Source organism: Notolepis coatsorum (genome assembly GCF_963971535.1).
Source record: "Notolepis coatsorum genome assembly, chromosome: 15".
In the NCBI taxonomy this organism is placed as follows: domain Eukaryota; kingdom Metazoa; phylum Chordata; class Actinopteri; order Aulopiformes; family Paralepididae; genus Notolepis; species Notolepis coatsorum.
The window spans coordinates 96,076,115-96,096,535 of NC_140179.1; the positions used below are offsets into that span (position 1 = coordinate 96,076,115).

General features: G+C 41.0%; 1 protein-coding gene across 2 annotated transcripts in view; it reads right to left on the reverse strand.

The window, feature by feature from the left end:
- Positions 1 to 7,407: 7,407 nt before the first annotated feature.
- Positions 7,408 to 20,421, reverse strand: part of LOC311241888 (monocarboxylate transporter 2-like) — a 68,959-nt gene continuing 55,945 nt past the window's right edge. For both annotated transcript variants that reach the window (XM_084330828.1, XM_084330829.1), the window contains exons 3-5: positions 16,030 to 16,173; positions 14,692 to 15,495; positions 7,408 to 13,818 (exon numbers count right to left, since the gene is read on the reverse strand). In XM_084330828.1, the coding sequence (XP_084186954.1) occupies positions 13,547 to 13,818; positions 14,692 to 15,495; positions 16,030 to 16,173 (1,220 nt within the window). In that variant the 3' untranslated portion in view covers positions 7,408 to 13,546. The remainder of the gene's footprint in view (positions 13,819 to 14,691; positions 15,496 to 16,029; positions 16,174 to 20,421) is intronic.

Here is a 20,421-nt window from a genome sequence, read left to right on the forward strand (position 1 = left end):
CGGAGGGGACACGTGATGCAAGGCTTCGTCCACATTGCAGCCGGCCTGTGGGAGGCATGGCCTAACAGCGTTCGAGACAGGGGAGGGTAGAATTGGACAATACGAAATTGGGATGGGAGAAAAATAGAAAATGGGAGAAAAAGTAGATAAAAAAAAGAGAAACATTCACATTGCCCTATTTTATTAGATTTTTTTTTTTTTTTACAGAAGTGCCATGTCATAATGAGGTTAAATGGAAAGGAAGGTCAGAGATCAAAGGACTCCCCAACAGATCTTCACTGTCCAGTTTAATTTGTACTGAAACCTAGAAAAACCCTGTCGGAGAATCCAAGACGCTCAAAAAGAACCTGCGCTCTCTTGATTGAATATTCTCGACACAGTGCAAACCTCAAAATCAAAGCCCTTCATTTTGAAGCGCTGCTTATTGGACATTCATAGCCATGCCTTAGAAGTGACATGCATCATGAGACACAAACGTGTATTTCTGCACAAAATCAGGGCTGTCCTGCCTAGACTAAAAAAATTCTTGAGTCGACTTAAGACATTGTTGACAAATCAACAAATCTGCAGTGTTTCCCACTGCAGGCAACCATGCAGAAGTTCCAATCAAATCTAGTGTTTGATATAGTGGCTATCTTTGGCTGGTGACATAATATGACAACACTCAATTACTCTGAGATACAGACTATACAGTATGGCATGGTAATTGCAAAGAAATGCATTTTAATGCTGTGGAACAAAGAAACAGTACCACTTTTCCAAACCTGGTTGACAGAACTCATTAATATGCTACACATGGAGAGACTACGCTATGAGAACGCAGGGCAACCCAGCAAATTTAAAGACATTTGGCAACCTTTTCTTGACTATCTATCTTAAAACTAACAAACGACTACATATACTGTAGATATCTAAAACAATGTGAACTTATAGAGCACTATTTTTTTTTCTGTGTTTTGTTTTTGCTATGTGATTGTTGTGTGATGTTTCTTCCCTCGGCTCATTCCTCTATACTATAGGCATCAACTAAAGGGACTCTCGGTGACCTGATGGTATTCTGTACAAAGACTATAACTGGACTATGTGGACTGAATGTCTATTATAGATATATATTCTCAATATCTGATTTGATATGGCTATGTCTAACACTGGTAAGAGACACGAAGGAGTGACTGGTTGTCTTGGAGGGTATATATTTTTAAATTTGTCGCTGTGATGTCTTGATTTTGGCTGTCCTGTCTGCTTTGTTTGTATCTGTTAAAACACTGAATAAAAATAATATCAAGAAATCTAGTGTTTGATTCTTCTAAAATAAGAAACAAATGCATGCAAACACACAAGCGTTACTAATCAACTAACAGTCTTAGCTGACAAAGACCAACCATTGACAAACTGACAGAGGCAGGCAGCCCTATAGTACATCATACAGCATTCTAACAATATCCTGCCTACTACACCATAATATTAACACTTGTATAACACTGAATCAATGTTATAACAAGATGTATAAAGGGAGAAAATAAATTCACACCTAGGCTATTATTAAACACAACGCCGTGCTGAGAGCGGGTTGAAAGAGAGAGAGATAGGTTGGCAGACTCAATCCGACCAGCTCTCCTCCTCTCCCCTTCCCCTCCAGCACCTGGCGACGGAGCACACAGATGTGCTGCTTCTGGAATATGCCATCTCTCGCCCCGAGGCGTCTCTCAGAGTTCTAAAGGCTCGTGCGCCGTCAGAACGGGGCGCATGGGAGTGCACGACACGGAAGTTAAATGAAGGTTAAATGGAAGCACTTCAAAGTGGGAGATCTCCACAGGAAAAGAAGAGGAAAAAGGTTAACGCTCGTCTTGTTGAGACATGCGAACAGCTTGTAGCTTTTGGGCATGGTGTTTTTTTTTGGGGGGGGGGGGGTGGGGGATTCTTCGGGGTTCCGGTGGTTATGGGTTTCACTGGACAGACTCTTTCTAAAATATCTACGTCATATTTTCTTCTTCTCTAGCTGCGAATATACATGTGTAACGGTTGTGACATCGTCACCTTAAACTTCGATGCCCCGAGGGAGTTTCGAACCCGTGGTCTCCCGCACCGCGGGCAACAGCACGGACCGCTATACCAGGAAGTGAACTCACTGCTTTGTAACGTGTCTATGTGTCTTTTGAGGGTGACAGTGAGTTTAACCCACAGCACCGCTACTCTCCCCAGTCACTTCACAACATCTGAAGTCCATCGTGACTGCGCCTCGCGGTACCATCCGTTACACATGTATACATTTGTATGATTGCCGACGTTTATTGCCGATTTATTGTTCAGCAATTGAATTATATATATATATATATATATATATATATATATATATATATATATAAGGCTGGGTATTGTTATGGTGCCAAATGCAGATACCTGGGACTCTATATCGATACCAAAACAATATCCCCCCCCCACACGCGAGTTGTGTGCAGGCAGCGTGTGTGCTTGTGTGAGCCAATCGGAGGCCTTGTTACATTTTTTGGATGATTTTGGACTGTGGTTGAACTGAATAAATGACAAACATGCTTATTGGCTCACTGACTAAGATATTAACTTAGATGTTGTATTGACTGTACCACAGCATAAACATTTAAAATAAATATAGTATTTGACGCAATTCGACCAACACGATAACATTATCCTATTTCGATAACCCAGCCTATAATGTAATTAAACATAATGTTTGATAGTCGTGCTGACAAAACACAGAAAAATCCCTGCGGGATTTGCTAAATCCAGGGTTTTGATTGATTGATTGAAAACTTTATTAACAGATTGCAGAATGGGTACAGTACAGCTCAATACATACAATTGTTAATGGGATGCAGACCAGAGAAAGACTTTCGTCTTGTTTACATCAGGGTCCCCCATTTTCAATTCATCATAACATATATGACATACATGACATACAGATAGACAGTACTGCTACATCTATACATTTATGCCATACCAGATTTGCAAATACAGTACTGTTTGTGATACAAAAAGAGTCCAGAAAAGAGAGTATACATTTGACGTAGAAACTGTACATTGGAGGAGGTTGGGTAGGTGGGGTGGGGTTGAGTGGGTGGGGGGGGGACTGTACATTGGAGGTGGTTGGGGTGGGGTTGGGTAGGAGGGGTGGGTGGGTGAGGGACACTGTACAAGCAAAACTGTACATTGGAATATTGACAAAACCATACTTGGTCATTTACTGTACATTGGAGGGGGTTGGGTTAGGACATTTACATGAGCCAGTTTCGAATTGCAGTCTCCCATAGGTGTTCTTTGAGAGTGGTTTTGAAAGTGGGTAGCGATTCACATTCCTTTACAGCTTTGGGTAGGGCGTTCCACATTGATGTGGTATAATTGCGAAACGTGTTTAGTCCCTTGTTTGAGCCGAATCTGGGTTTAACATGATTTGTGGAGCTCCCTCTGGTGTTGTGATCGTGGTATTCACTGACCTTTGGGAAGTATTTTGACATGTACATGGGTACCTTGGTCGTGTAGTGTATCTTGTAGACCAGGCCCATTGCAAGTTGCTGTACTCTGTAGTCTACTCTAAGCCATCCTAGGTTGTCAAAGTGGGCAGGGGTGAGGTGGGTTCTAGGAGTAAGGTCAAGCAGTAGTCTGACCAGTTTGTTTTGAGATGTTTGTAATTTAGTTTTTAGCGCCTTTGAGGTGCTTTGGTACCGAGGTGCAAGCATAGTCGTAGTACCCTTGAATGAGTGCTCCTGCCAGAGTCTTCAGGGTATTCTTGTTTACCAGAGAGGAGATCCGGTACAAGAATCGAGTTCGTTAGTTGACTTTTTTTTATTACATTGGATGCCATTTTGTCACAGGAAAGATTTGCCTCTAGGATGGAACCCAGGTAGGTAATTTCTTCTTTCCTTGTGACAATATTGTCACCCACTGTAACTGAGAAGCCGTCGGTCTTGCTGAGTTTGTTATTTGAACCGAAGAGAATGGACTCTGTTTTGCCCATGTGTAATGATAGTTTGTTATCAGCGAGCCATATGCAGATTTTGCCTAGTTCCGAGCTGAGGGTTTTTTCAACCTGTAACTTGTTCTTGTCAGAGACCAGCAGGGCTGAGTCGTCCGCAAACAGGAACAAGTTGCAGTCACAAGCTGACGACATGTAATTTGCATAAATTAGGAACAGTAGCGGTCCTAGTATGCTTCCTTGTGGAACACCACAGTTCACTGTGAGGGGGGGGGATAGGGTACCGTTTACCTCCACCATCTGTTCTCTCCCCTCCAGGTAGGATTGCATCCAGCTCACTGATAAGACTATCAAAACCAATTGCTTTTAGCTTGTCAATCAGAATGGTGTGATTGACAGTGTCGAAGGCCTTTTGTAAGTCCAGCATGACCATGCCGCAGTATTTGCCCGTTTAAATAGAGAAGGCATGTGTCAGTGGAGTGGGATGTTCTGAAGCCAGATTGGAATTCGTAGATTAGATTTTTTTTGCGAGGTACTTTTCGACCTGTTCGTATACAAAATTGTCCATGACTTTCGAGATGGAGGTAAGGATAGAAACAGGGCGGTAGTTGCCTGGGTCTAATTTGCTGCCCTTTTTGTGCAGGGGTGTTACACTCGCAATTTTGAAGTCCTTGGGGACGTGTCCCTGTTTTATGGAGAGGTTTATTATGTGTGTGATGACTGGGGTGATGGCGGCTGCTGAGTCTCTGAGGAATTTGGAGGGGATGTTGTCATGGCCAGTGGCCTTGTTCGGTTGGAGGGCGCTCAATTTTTTGAGTACCTCATCGGTTGTTACCATTTCCAGTTTGAAGTCGTCTTTGTGGACCCCTAGGTTCTTGTAGTATGCTACTATGTGTTCTACCCCATAATGCCCTGAGTGGGAGGGTAGTTTGTTTACCAGTGTTGTGGCTATGTTTGTGAAGAAAATGTTTAAGTAATCTGACCAGTCCAGACTCTCCAGTTCAAGGTTAAAGGCCTCGCTAGAGTAGGTTTTGAGGTCTCTAGATGTGACTGTTTTGTGACAGCCAGCTGTTTGTTTTAGCTTTTTGCGGGTACAGAATATCATATAATGATCACTTAACCTGCATGCTATAACCCCTTTATTGGAGATCTTGGACTTGTCAGAGGTCAGGATGAGGTCAATGGTAGTCTGAGTTGACTCACATACATGTGTGGGTTGGGTGATTAGCTGGCTTTTGTTTTGGATGGAAGTAAATAGCAGTGATAGACTTCCTGCAGCAGGAGATACTATGATGTTCCTATAATGCAAGGCTACGCTGGGTAGGGATGAAAAGGTTACGGGCAATTAGCTTCGCAAGACACGTAATTACTAGCTCAATGCTACATCAAAGCAACTGTGTAACATGTCCAATGTGCTTCCTGCGCCCCCAAGCACACAACCCATTATCACACCACCATAAGCGGAAGTGAGATTGGGGGTGTAGGAACGCCAAAAACACAACGTAACAATTAATTGCTAACCATAAGAACTAAAGGGGTGGCGGAGGCGCCTTGAACCGAAGCTCTTTACCAGGGAATAGAGTTTGACTCCATTTTGAAGGTCAACCTCTTTTGCATTCAAACCCCATCAAGCCCCCCACCCCCGGGGTTCCCGGTCCCGCTAAAATGCCGATCACAGGAAGCTAGTGAGGCTTATTGTTCTCGTTTCTCCTGTTGACCCTCACCGCCCCATTAAAATCTAGCCCGAAACTCTGCCTGCGGGTTTTCAGCCATCATGGCTGCGCTCCTCTCTGAAGCGTTGCATACTAACGAGTGGGGAGGGGGGGGGGCTGGTTAGCATCCTAAAAATATGATGACAGAACGGTCACTAGTGGAACAACCATGGACAGGGTTCACATACATTCGTCCTGGAAATCCAGAGACTAGATTTACAAGACAAGAAAAAAATATTATGTTGTCCTGGAAATGTTTTAATTGCATTTGATCCCCTCACTCAGATCAACTGTGTAAAACCTAGGTGTATTTTGTTTGAAACTCGACTAGTGGCAGGATTATAGCAGTGCTGCCCAATTTGTGGCCTTATTTTCGTGCTGTAAAATCCTCCTAGCATACATTTGTGCTGCTAAAAAGTACATAATCTGAGTTGTATGGCAATGCACAGCACTACTTCCATATTAAATTACTTACGTCATTTACGAGGAATTGTTGGCACATAGGAGTTGTTGCCAACAAGATTACCGTATTGTACAGGTAGTAGCAGTGACACTTCATCATGAACCCTGCATCATTAAAAAAGGAGGAATAAAACTGGGGTTAAATGTGTCGATACTAGTAGGCCATACCGGTAAATTATATGACCGCTTGTGAGCAAGTGCTGTCCTGGATTGTCAAGAAAAGCTCCTGGAAAAGGATTTCTCAAAGAGTGGGAACCCAGATAGAACTAGGGAACGACGTCTCTTTCCTCTCAGCCATCCCCCCCCCCCCCCCCCCCCCACACTGATCTAGGGGGCATGTCTGACTGTCACCCAGCAGAATTAATGAGGTAGCCCTGATCTTGATTTGAAAAGGAAGTCTAATAAAAAAGGGACATGATGATCCATAGCCTACCCTACAGTATCAAAGTAAGCTGGTTTACTTATTCAGTTTGTGATATAGCCGCCCTATAGTTGATCTTGTGTACAGACTGTTAAATCAACATGGATACCATTTCATTTGATTACTACAGTATTAACTGAAGATGACTGCCGGGTCCGACAATGTAGCCTACTGTTGAGAATCAACAGGTTATCAGTTTACCACATGGAATATCAGAGCTGATGGTCCAAAAATATCCAACAGAATAATAAATAAAAAGAGTCATGATATATTGAAATCTAATGTGGCACTAAATCAAGCACCAAAAACAAAAGACAGGTATCACTTTGTGTACTTTCACATGGTGGAGGGTTTAGTCTCTTGGTGATACATTCACATTGTGGTGCGAGTGTGGTGTCACTAATTGGTGAGTTGTGATTGACACAGTTTTTTCTTGTAATTGACATTTGTTCTGTGTAATTGGACACAGGTGTGGCGACGAGGCTCCACGCCCTATATGAACAGACCAGGAGCTCGTCACTGCAGTGCTCTCACCTGTGCTCTCACCATTTTTGACCATTTGCTCTTTGCTCTATTTTGCCCATGTGCTTTTTGTTGTATCCTGAACCAAGGAGGCTGGTGCACCCAGCTCTCCACTTCTGTCCTTTAGGAAATAGTTGTTAAATAAATATTGTTATTTTTGGTAAAAACGTGTCCGACTTCTTGTTGTCCACCATTTTACAACCAAGGCCTACCGGGAAACGAGCCATATTCCTGTGACTTTTGAGGCCTTAGGGCTAGTCATATAGGCTTGGTTGTAACACACTTAAAATGATGAATCTAGATAATTGCACAAAAGAAATAAAAGCCCAGGAGCACCTTCATAACGCTGTGTTCATATATACTTTATTTAATTATTGTGATACATTATAATCTTTACAGTCAATTACAAAAAAATAACAACAACAATCAGTTATCTTTACCCGTGTGGTATTTATCTTCTACTCTGACGTTGACAAATTTCAGAGGTAGTGGAATTATTGACACAAGTCGGACAAACCGATAAGAACGCTAGGCTGTTTCGATGCTCAGCAAGCGTACAGGATGTCTGCTACTGGAAGGAACTAAGGGAGATGTGATGGTGTTGGTGGATTAATTTAACACAACAGCTGAAGATGTTGGACGGTGCACGAAAGACGACACCCCCGGTACACAGTGTCTACTTCAGTGAGGGTGCAAGCATACAGGGTAGGCGCTATACCACACCTCTTTTTCTGGGGAACTTATATTCGCCTATCAACCTAAAGAAGGTACAGTAAGGGTCAGGCTACTACTACACCACTGAACATCAACTGAACCCATCTTCAAACGTGTATTTATAGCCTACCCTATACCGACATGTCTGCGTCACAGTGCTGCACAGTCTACTAGTAACACGGTGTGACAATATGTCGATGATGTGAACCTTAGCGTGAATGTGTTAAAAGTAAGCTATTTAATGATCTGCACTGAAATATTACACTTTTCTTTTTGCCTCGGACATTAAGATCACAGAAAGTCAAAAGCTTAATTCTTCATATATTACAGAAACTCAAAGACGAGAACTGTGAAAGAGTGCCGATGATGACGGTACATCTCAACATTAATTTGCCTAGATTCATTATTCACGTGGGATGAAACGATGATGCGAATCCGTAAACATGGAATAGGAATAAAAATGTAAAAATAACAAACGTATTTGACTTATCAGCACGTTATGCCGCGTTTTTTATATATTGGAGTATAAGGCACAGTAGCTTATCAACCAAAGATTAATTGATTTCTTGATAATCCTTTGTCAAGGAGTTAGCGTCGACATTAGCCTCCCAGTAGCAAGACCGTCTTGTACACATTGAACGATCCCATTTATACTTCCCTCTATGCTGACATGGGTATAAGAGAAAGGGGACGTTTGTCAAAAGATACTGCAAGATTAGCGTTATCATTTTTACTAGTTTAGCAGCGTCTCAAGACAACGAGGTCAGTGCTGGCTGCTACTGAAGGCATTCTAACGCCTATAAAGGAAACGTCAGCTTCCCGTCACGTTCTGACGGGAAGTTTTACGTGACAGAGAAGTGGCAGGCTTACGGCATAAGCTGGGAGTACATTTACAAGTGATTGTTTTATAGATTAAAAGATCATTTCTGTTATATGCCTTCATAAAAGTTTAAAGCAATGACATTATGTTTAGCCTATAGTCTCTTATACGGTACATTTTTTAAGGTGACATACACCGTGCAAGAGACTTATATAGATTCGGCACATCCAATGAGTAATGCATCCGGATAATTATGCAGTCTAATTGATCGAACGATTTTCAGCCACTGCTTATCCTAAAGTCAACATTTGGATACATAATTGGTCACGTTTACATTTTTTAAATGTTTTAAAAACAATGTTTTTGTACACCGTCTGTCCCCCCTTGAACAAATAAAGTAAACCTAAACATTTCCTTTTGAATAACAGTTACTGTGTGTCATCAAGAGCAATAATACATGAGAAAACAACAACATTTAACATTCATTGAAATGTTACCTTTTTGTTCAATTTGATCTGATTCAGAAAAGCCCAAAATATGGTCCACCTTGTGATAACCCAACCATGCTAAGAAGGATACTCGCTTACACCCACACACACACACACACACACACATGGGCTATAAAGCATAATATTTGATAAGGCTAATGGTGTTTACGTGTTATCAAATCAACCCTCATTTGTCTGTATTAGGAGTAACCTCATTTGTCTGCATTAGGAGTAATTATCTATCATATTCATTTCCTTTTGGTCCTCAAACAAAACACTAACTAGCTGTAAAGTACACCAAAACATCACTTAGAACATACATACAGTACAGTAATTCTTCATAGCAAAAAAAAAGAAAAGAAAAACAAGAGACTGGGAGGAATCAAGACATTGAACTCCCTGGCTACTTCTGTCACCAGGTCTGGGAAAAGCAGACCAGTGACTCTATGGAATGAAAAATGTATTATACCAATAATAGTAGAGGAGGCTAATTTGTTTGAACAACATTTTTGTAATGTTTATGGTCTTAAACTCAGAACGTCATTCAGTGGATCTTTCTTTTTTTTCTTTTTAAGGGATTTTTTTTGTTACATTTTGGGTGCAAACTTCTGATTTATATCACCTTTTCTTTTGACAATTTACAAACAACAAGGGTAAACAAGGCTAACAATTTGGCTAGTCTTGAATGATTTCTGTCCTGTAAGTAATGTAGTCTAGTAATGATGGGTTCATGACCCGGAAGGGGGAGAAAATAATAAAAGAAGATATCAGTCCAAATGAAATGTTTCAATCGTTTCACATCACATAAAGAGTCTCAATGAAAAATAAAAGGGTTTAAATTAGTGGTTGACCGATATGGGTTTTTCGATGGCCGTTGCCGATGGCCGATAGATATAATGCCAATGTGATTTCAACTATTTCAATAGCCAAAAGATTTCTCTTCTTTTCTTAGTAGATCTGCGCTCCAATTATTATTTAAAAATCAACAAATGCATCAAATTAAATTAATTGGAAAAAAAAAAAAAAAATACAATTTTATTAGTTGACACAAGGGAGATTGACATTTTTGTCAATCAACCATGTGGGCGCGGTTATCGTCCGATGCAGATATTATTTCAAAATGACAGATATCTGCCCGATTATCGGCTGGACCCAGTCTGTCACTACTAGTTTAAACCACTTTGAGGAGTAAGCTTGCCTTCATCTTTCTGTCTAGGTCTTTTGGAACCAGCAGGGGGCAGTGTTATTTGGTATAAATGATTGTACGGATGACTACATTCCCTCACTGAGAACTACCACAGTAAAATATATGGACCCCTGTGTTCAGTGAACAAATGACTATGAATCTAAAATCAAGTCACTGTAAAAAAAATTGTCAAAAGGTATAAATAAAGTCAAGACCAGAAGGAACCACAACAGCCACTATAACTTTAACGAGTGTTAAATTATAGTGGCTGAAACTCCTGAAAGCTAAACAAGTGAATGTACTAGTATACTAGTATACAAGCATGTTTAGCGACAAAACCTCAACACAAGAGGTGAATAAACAATCCTAGACAAATTATATAATTATTTTGCTCAGAAAGCTAGATGTAATCAAGAAGATCCCTGCAGTCGAGACCAAGACCAGACCAAGACCAAGTCGAGGTCAAGTCTAGAATGCCACACGTCCAGTGTCTCTCAGTGTTTGAACACTGACGAATACACAACACTGGCATACATCTATGATTCTATAATAAATCTAGGCGTATATATAGTGTAGTTTGTAATGCTCGAAGCAGCCTCAAAAACACAGTGGGAAGCACATTTTGTTTGTTGTTCAGCTCTTAATTTGACAACATTAAATTGTATTGGTTTTGGGTAGAAATCTGACTCCCAATTTCAGAGGCCAAGACAAGACAAGAGCTCTTGGTCTGGAGAAATTCTGACGTGGAAAAGCTGCAACACTGTTAACACAAAGAGGTTTTGAAATAAGACTGATAAACCTTATATGGTATATATATTGCACAATACATTCTAATGAATTATACAACTACATGACTATACATGGCTAACTTATACATTTGTGTGTATAAAATACAACTGAATATTTATAAGCTAATTATTCCTCATTCATTCAATTGAAATGTTTCATCCTACTGGCTTGGATCCTATGTGTTAAGAGTGAAATGGGAGGTGCATCAGACTGTACAGGATACAAATTATGAAATGTTACGATTATTAGATAAGATATTATCAGCTAAATTGAAACAATTGAAAACATTCCTGAAGCACAAATTGCTATTAGTATTACTTTAAAAAGAAACATAGTGCGTATAGTGCGTGTCATTGCATGATAAATAGTGAGATTAACAACACATCAAGATCACACAGGTAACCTGTCTCACAAACCTTTTTTCCGGCATATCAATTTGTATAATAATACTCACAAGTATTCATTCACCTTTTTATATACTGTATACACAAATATTTTCATTGCAATTGTTACATTTAAGGCAATGTATCACACACTGTTCCACCAATCAGATGAATGAGTACTATCTCCCTGTATAGTACTGTTAATACATCACCATGATGGGAGAGATATATTTTAATATTGCTCATGGGCTTTATATATATTTGGTATAAACTACTACGGTGCACATTTGCAGGTGGTTTTGGTCATTAGTACATAGTTAAGGCCCAGAGACGCTAAATACATTCAACCTCAGTGACAATTGAAATGCATCGGTCTCTAAATAATGTTTGGGGTTAAAGGAAGAATTTGTAATGCCATCAAACAGTGACCTATATGGCAAGAGCCCTGCTTGGTACTGCGCTTCGTTTACTTTTTTTGTTTTGATCTGTACGTGTGGGTTGGAGTTTTAGTCACTTATTATTAGGGGTGGGGGGGGGAAATCGATACGTAGTAGTATCGCAATACTTTGCGTGTCGATACTGTATCGCATTGTTGCATTGTTCATTTCAATACCTGTAATAGTACAGTAGTCCACACACACACATGTGCATTCAGTTAAGTTGGAATATGACTGTAATACAAACAGTTCAGTTTGTCAGGTACATGCAACACAGATTACAGTGTTTACATCTGTCTGCTTGAGAAAATACCATGTTCTGCAATACAAATGGTTGAAGTGAGATGAACAGACTGAACTTTATTTTATTAGTTTTACTTTGCAGTTGAAAAACGGTAATAAATTAAATTGGATCAAAAAAATATATATATATATATTTTCGCAATACTCAGCGTATCGCAATATATTTAGTATCGCGATACTATCGTATCCTGCCGCAAGTATCGCGATAGTATCGTATCGTGAGGTCTCTGGCGATTCCCACCCCTACTTATTATACTGTGCATTTCTCCAGACCTCTCTTGGCAGAGCCAGAGGTGTGGCCAGCAGCAGCAACCCATCACATATACTCACTGAAATCCAACCACGTCAAACCAAAGAGAATAAAAAGTAAACAAAGCGCAATACTGTGCCGTCATCATTTGTCGTTTGATGACATTACTGATTCTGCCTTTAAGTGTGTGGCCTTTTTATTCTCTGCATATTAGTGCAGCATTATGAACTCCATGTGCAATATGCAACAGTATATATATATGCTACAGGAGGTGTTTTATAACTAGATCTAAAGTGGGCCATCTGTGCAGGTTTCGCTACACAACATACACATTTTCTCTAAAGAGCGACACAATATATGCGTACTACAGCATCCAGCTGGTATCTCATCTGTTCCTTTATTTATTTTTTTAATTGGAATTTTGAGTTGCCCTATCAGGATATATTACACAACTGTTGAGAGTTATTATTTTCTTTGCATAATCGCCCAGAGACAAACATAAAAAGGTATGCAGCTCCCTGGAGCTGTTCTGGAGCAGGTAGCACGTCAGTGTTTTGGACAAAGAGCATTTCACAGGGACAGACACTGGCTGGCAGGGGGGGGAATTGAACCTACGAGCCTCTAGTCACCGGACGGCCGCTCTAGTCACCGGATCACCCTCCTGTTGTTTCTTGTGGTGGCAGTGATCCTTACCTACCAGGACTATTAGAACAGGTGAATGGTTTGCTGGTGCTGTAGGTTTAGTGGCACAGGCTAAATACAGGAGCGAATACTACGACAGTTCACAGATCGTTAAGATATAAGACTACCGTCTCTAAGCCTCTTCAACATGCAAAATCGTACACATGTCTCTCCCGACGGATACAGTAGTAGTCATGGCTTTCACTAGGAGAGAGGGACACACCTACCTGGCGGTATATCCTACAACATAGTTGTTGTTACTTTGGCAGTTTAGAGTCTCTCAGAATGAGTGCAGAGAGAACATGTAGAGAGTGGAGTGTGACACACTAGGAGGCACCTCGGGACTCTGGAGTGTGATTTGATCGTAGATAAGAGGTTGTTCTGGTGGTGGTGGTGGTGGTGAGTTGCTGACGACGAGATGCCCTCCGTCTAGATGTTGGTCTCTCGCTGCACTGCGTCTTCGTCTTTAGGACCGTCGCCCCCTGCAGGGTGGAGGACATTTCTTTCCGTCTCCTTCTGGTCCTGGTCCCGGTCCGGGTCCTCCGTATCCGTTCGTTTGTACAACTCCGCCTTGCGCTCTCGGTCCAGAAGTCTGTAGTTGATGAAGTTCCCGATGAAGAGCCACACGCTGGCCACGATCACTATGACTCCGCAGCCGAAATACATGTGTTTGTAATTTCCAGTGAGATCGACCAGTTTTCCTGTAAAAGGGAGCAAAAATGGTTCAAATGTTAATCTCTTATTGTTTAGCGGAAGTCACGTTTCTGAGAAACACCGCTTTGTTTTAATGGCTATGCCTGAGCAAACAAGCACTCTAAATTATTACAGAATATGCATTTGTTAATTATATTACTAATATTAAAGATATAAGAATGTAATGACTTTTTAATTGCATCTGTGAAATATGTGTCGACAATAAATAGCTGAGAGACTTACTACCGGTAATTAACAATTAGACTCATTTGAGTAATAATGCTATGACTTTCCTTAAATCAAAATGGCAATGGTGCCCATGGTCATGGTGCTGCTTGTATTGGATTTTAAAGTGGCAGTAGAAAACAAGGAATCTTTATTACAATGTAATGTGATGACCAGCGGTTCTCAAACTACGGGTCGCGACCCAATGTGGAGTCGTGGGTAGGTGACAGTGGGCATGGCAAAGCATTTTCAAAATAAAAAAAATTATTTAATTTTTTTTAATGTTCTGGCAACATATTTTCGCTAAATATGCCTCGTTTTATAAATGTGTATTGATAACATAGTGCTGTAATAAAAAGTTCTAATAAATATGCATGAGATCAAGTTAGTTATTCCTTAATTCCACGTTGAAATTACGTGATACATTAAGTATAGTGGGGTCGCCAAAAAAAAATCCTGAATAAAATGGGGTTGTGGTATAAAAAAGTTTGAGAACCCCTGATCTAGGCTTTCTATTGACCCACCACAAGCTCTGCAATCTTCTCTTGATCCTCCAATCACTGATTAGTTTGTCCAAGGAAAGCAGCAGTTGTGATTGGAGGATCAGGAAAAGAGGGTGAGGCTTGAAATAGGTAAATTGGACTGTATAATATTACCTGCTAGCGGTGGGCCGAGCAGGACCGGGCAGCACTCCACGATAGTGGTGAGCCCCACAGCACTGGAGAACCTCTGAGCCCCGACCAGGTCCATTAGCGTCTCAAACAGCACCGAGCTTACCATGCCGAACGCCAAGCCAAAGAATATTGCATATATCACCAGACCCGTGTAGTCGTCGGCCAATGGGCAAAGGACGTGGCACACCCCGTTGTAGAACACCGCAAAGCAGAAGAAGTACTGTATTCTGGGCCGGACCCACTTCGAGTTAGCCAGCAGCCCCATGGAAGGCCTGGCGATCATGTCCACGAAAGCCAAAATGGAGAGCAGGAAGGCGGCGGAGTACTCGTCCACGCCCATGTCCTTGGCGTACGCGGCCAGGAAGACGATGGGCGCGAAGAAGCCCAGGAACATGATGACGTTGCCCGACAGGTAGATGAGGAAGCCGCGATGCTTGAAGAGCGACAAGTCCAGGAAGTTGTTGAGCGTCGACCAGGCGGTGGCCTTCTCCTTCTTCGTGGTGGTCATGGGGACCAGCTCCACGTCCTTCTTGACCTTGCCGGGGGGCGGCGCCAGGGGCCTCATGAGGGAGCCGGCCACGCAGCAGTTGAGGAGCAGGCCGCCCAGGATGAGGAAGCTGCCCCTCCAGCCGAAGGTGTTGAACAGCCACTGGTTGAGAGGAGCCAAGGTGCTGAGGAACACGGGGCTGCCGGCCATCGCCAGGCCGTTAGCGATGGGACGCTTCGCAAAGAAATACTTGCCAATCATAGTCAGTGCTGGCTGGAGGTTTAAAGCTAGCCCCAGTCCTATGAGGGATGACAAATTAAAAAAATTAAAGAGTCAAAATATATTTGATTCAAATGTCATTATTAACCCATTCGGGTGTACATTTTTTGTAACGTTTTTCTCAGAATTCAAACGTAGAACTTTATAGTTTCCAGTGACCAGTTGTGTGATGTCATCATTGGTGAGATTGTACACCTGACGGGGTTAAGCAAAAGAAAACAAATTCTGATAATAATAATTATGTAAAAGAAAAATAGCAGGATCGCAATTCTTTCATCTATATAATTTCATTGAGCTTTAAATCAACATAACTCAAGTGTGTTCCGATGACATCACTGGAAGACAATTTCATGTCTCTCTCAATAACTGTCAAACTAAATAATGAATGTGTGCAAGATTGTGCATAATAAAAATCATTGTCGTTTTTGCGGTGACGTGCTCCTTTAACTTTCTTCATTCAGCAGTCAGCAGTTTTATTTTTAGCCCATTACTTAGAAGTGGACACTAATCAAATTAACTCAAAGTGGGCTTAAGTGGACTCGGGTCAGACTTACCTCCGATGACACCGATGCAGATGTAAAGCTGCATGACTGTGTTGCAGAAGGAGGCCAAGATCATCCCGGTGGAAGCGAGGACGCCTCCTATCATCATGATGGGCCTGCATCCGTACGTGTTCACCAGTACAGCGCTTATGGGACCTGGAATGAATGAAAATGAAACATTACAACTAGGGATGTCCGATATTATCGGCCGATATTGGCATTAAAATGTGATATCGGAAAATATCGGTATCGTTTTTTTTTTAAATATATTTCTCTTTTCTCCCTTTTTTTACATTTCTATAACCTTTATTTATCCAGGCAAGCAAGTAAGAACAAATTCTGATTTTATTTATTGTCAAAAGTATGCATAATGTTGTGTTAATTCCACAACAAGAGATATGTATGCTGCACTGTTTCCATGTCCCCTACCACTGCACTTTTTACAGTCTTATTGTTGTCTCACTGTTCTGTCCTGTCTTGCACTTTTACTTATAATTATTTATTATAATTATTTATTTACTGTTGTATTGTTCTAAATTGTGAAACGCATGCACTGTAATCGTCAAATCACGTTCCATTTGTACTGCAATATGGTGAATAAAGTAATCCGAATCTGAATCTGAATGTAATGTTAATTACCTGAAATTATTCGGTTTTTTTGGGGGGGAAACCCTGCATATATCGGTATTTGTATTTATTGGTTTAAAATACAGAGACAGTGCATATTAAGGAACATTTGACTGTAAATATGCCAGTTTAGCCAAGTTGGCTAATTTTCAACTGTAGTCTCTGGGGCAGGTGACATGAGCACAACAATAATCGGTTGATATCGGTATCGGAAATTAAGAGTTGGACAATATCGGTATATCGGTATCGGTAAAAAAGCCAATATCGAGCATCCCTAGTTGTAATTAGGGATGCTCGATATTGGCCGATACCAATATATGCAGGCCCCCCCCCCCCCAAAAAACGGAATAATTTCAGGTAATTAACATTACATATCTCTTGTTGTGGAATTAACATTAAAATTATGCATACTTTTGACAATAAATAAAATCAGAATTAGTTCTTACTTGTCTGGGTAAATAAAGGTTATAGAAATATAAAAAAATATATATATTTTTATTTTTTGAAAACCGATACCGATATTTTCCGATATCACATTTTAATGCCAATATCGGCCGATAATATCGGTAGGCCGATAATATCGGACATCCCTAATTACAACATGTCATGGGGGTTCCCTCGTTAGCGTGTCAGTATTAAACATTACAGAACATGTCAACAGTAAGCATGGGGGTCCCCTCGTTAGCGTGTCAGTATTAAACATTACAGAACATGTCAACAGTAAGCATGGGGGTCCCCTCGTTAGCGTGTCAGTATTAACTCAATCTGCGCCAACAATGATTATACTCGTTATTGGGCGCCATGCGTTGAACGCCAACAACGAGTATACTCGTTATTAGATTGTTTTGATATTTTTCCTTTGATCCCCGCTCTACAGACTCGCCCGGAGCGCTCTGAATCACTTTGGCACAGCCACATACGCTGGAACTGCAATGCCGACATGGGTCGTGGGTCCTGGAATATTCTTTATTTAATATAAGTATTTTATTTGGATTCTTTTCCATGTGTGTGATGGTGTAATAGTTTGTAATACTGTCATAGTGTGTAATAGTGCAAGTGTCATAGTGTAATGGTGTGAAATAGTGCAATAGTGTGTGTATATAAGTGTAATAGTGTAATGTGTGTAAATCTATGAAGTAGATTTCAGTTGTCTTCAGTTCAGCTTGTTCAGACATGAGCTTGACCCCATTGACTTTGCATTGGTTTGAGGAACAGCATGAATTGTGCTGAGAAAGGACTCTATGGATCAACAACACCATTGGTGAGTATGAAATAGGACCAGGGTTCCAAAATGAGGTGAACTTTATTATTCCCGACAGGGAAGTTCAGGTGGTCGCGGTGCACAACATCTGTTTGAAGCACCGATTTAACTGGTTTTCAACAAGTTAAATCGGTCTTTGAGGTCCCCTAAACATGCATTAAAGCTTTTTTCTGAAAAGAAAACCACTCAAGGGTATGCAGCCTCTATTATCCCCGTTTCAGTCCCGTTCTCGACTGGGCTGTTTCTGTGTCTGTAATGAGCGAGCCACTCACGCGCCATCTAGCAGTGGTGTGTGAGCCTCTGCCGTTTAACAAAATCACGATCAAACGTTCAGATTAGACGTTGCAGATTGAATATGACACAAGATCAGGCAATATAGCATAGCAATTTTACCGTTACAAATGTCGTCAAACATATTGTAGGTTTAACTCTAAGTAGAAAAGAGAAGATTTACAAGAGAGCCGCCATCTTGTACATGCGCACCCCACAGTATGATAACCACTGTGTTAAAAGGCAATGTAGAATTAGGAGGATCAGGCCAAGAAGATGTGATAGGATCGTCGTCAGCTAAATCCAATGCGAGTACGCCTTTCAATGAATGTTGTGTCCCGACAGGGCCGGCCCTGCTACATCTAGCGCTTTGACTTTGAGATCGATAAGAGCCTCCTAAACGCCATGACTCATCAGTTTTTGCTCCTCTTTTCCCTCAACTTCTTTCAGACGGATTCATGGGATTCAACGTTGGAGCAAAATGTATCTTCTTTCTCAGTAAGATAGTATAAAATGGCTGGTATCTACAGATTCTTAGGCTGAGGTTACACCTTTCGTATCATCTTCGTATTGTTTTCTTATACGCATCGCCGCGTATCGCCGCGACGTCATGCGCCTCGAGTCACACTTTCGTTTTTTTTTCGTTTTTGTCACCAGAGCACACTGATGTAGTACACTGCCAAAGCAGTAGGTGGCAGTAGGTGGCAAACATGAAGGCAATTTCAACCAATCAGAACGAATGTGCCAATACACTTCCTGGTGGAAGCTCCAGCAAAGAAAATGTCAATAAGGCAGGCGCCTATGCCGCGCCACCATCTTGCTTTACTCAATGCAGCAATAATTTTTCAGCAAAGCCTAATAAAAGTGCAATAAACAAAACGGATACATTCACTGTGTGTTCTGCCTGTCATTTGTTGATGAAACAAAACTAACATCAACACAAGTGACCACCAAGAGCGGATAGTTTAGGCTAAAAAACGATCGGTAGCATTGTAGCATTGTTAGCTGCATGCTAACGTCAATGGAGTATGCCATTATAACAATATAGCATTGTGGCTAGAAGCTAACGTTAGCTCACGCTACTTAGCCAGCATCAAAACTGATGATATCGCGAGCTATCAGTAGTTAGATAACATTAGAGACAACGCTGTGTGTATTAAACAAAGGTGAATAGATGACTGGGCCATTTTGTTTAATGCTTCTTAAGTTGAAAGAGGAACTCTGAGCTAACAGGGTCTGAATCCTGATAGCTCACGTTAGCCAGCTGCTCATGCAATCGGTAATGCTAGCAGAATGAATGGATGTAAACTTTATTTAACATATTGCATATGGGTACAATACAATACGGCTCAATACAAACAATTGTTAAGGGAATGCAGACTGTTGTAGCTTGGACTGGGGTCCTTATAACAATAACTTGACAACACATGGTAGCTGAAGCTATTTGGGACACGGAGCTCTGTCCCAAACACACACACTGTACACAGGAAGGGCACGCAGATGGTATCTACTGCGCATGGGCGTTTTCGCAACAACTGCTCCGTGCTGACTACACGCTGTATTCCTGGCGTTTTTTTTGCGTATCTCCAAACGCAAACACAATTTTGCGTTTCAGCCGTATCCACAAAAAAACGCCAAAAAACGCATTTCTGTGTAGATAGGACATGAAACGTCGTCAAAAACGTATAAAAAAACGCCAGGAATACACTAGTCTAACCATAGCCTTAGAATTACAAATATATTGTTTTTCTTTTCCCCTGGCGCCCGCTAGTGGATGGTGCCCTAGGCCTATACAGCCTATGCATAGGGCCGGCCCTGCTGTCCTGATGTGATCCAATTAGGGCTGTCTTAAATACTTCGAAGCTTCAAAGCTTCGTTCGATGGGCATGGGATTCGAATATGAAAATAAAACTCGATTATATATAAAAGAAATATATATATGAATCCTTTTTTTTTTGTGCAAAATCAACTCTGCCTCTTTGTTAATTACAGCAAGCAATGCTGTTTGTTATTTAAGATGAGGTCGGACTCGGCACTGACAGATTTGTGTTCATTGTGCTGCTTTTATAAAGCCTCAAATGACGGCTTACAATATTTCATGAAAGCAAAGTGTTTCGTTTGTCTAAGATTTAAAAAGGTTTAAACTTTACAGTACTGACAAAGTTGAACAAAGTGCTGTACAAGTCCCACAACATAAAAAAAAAAATCTTTTTTTAAATACAAATTTCTTTTTTATTTAAATTTCT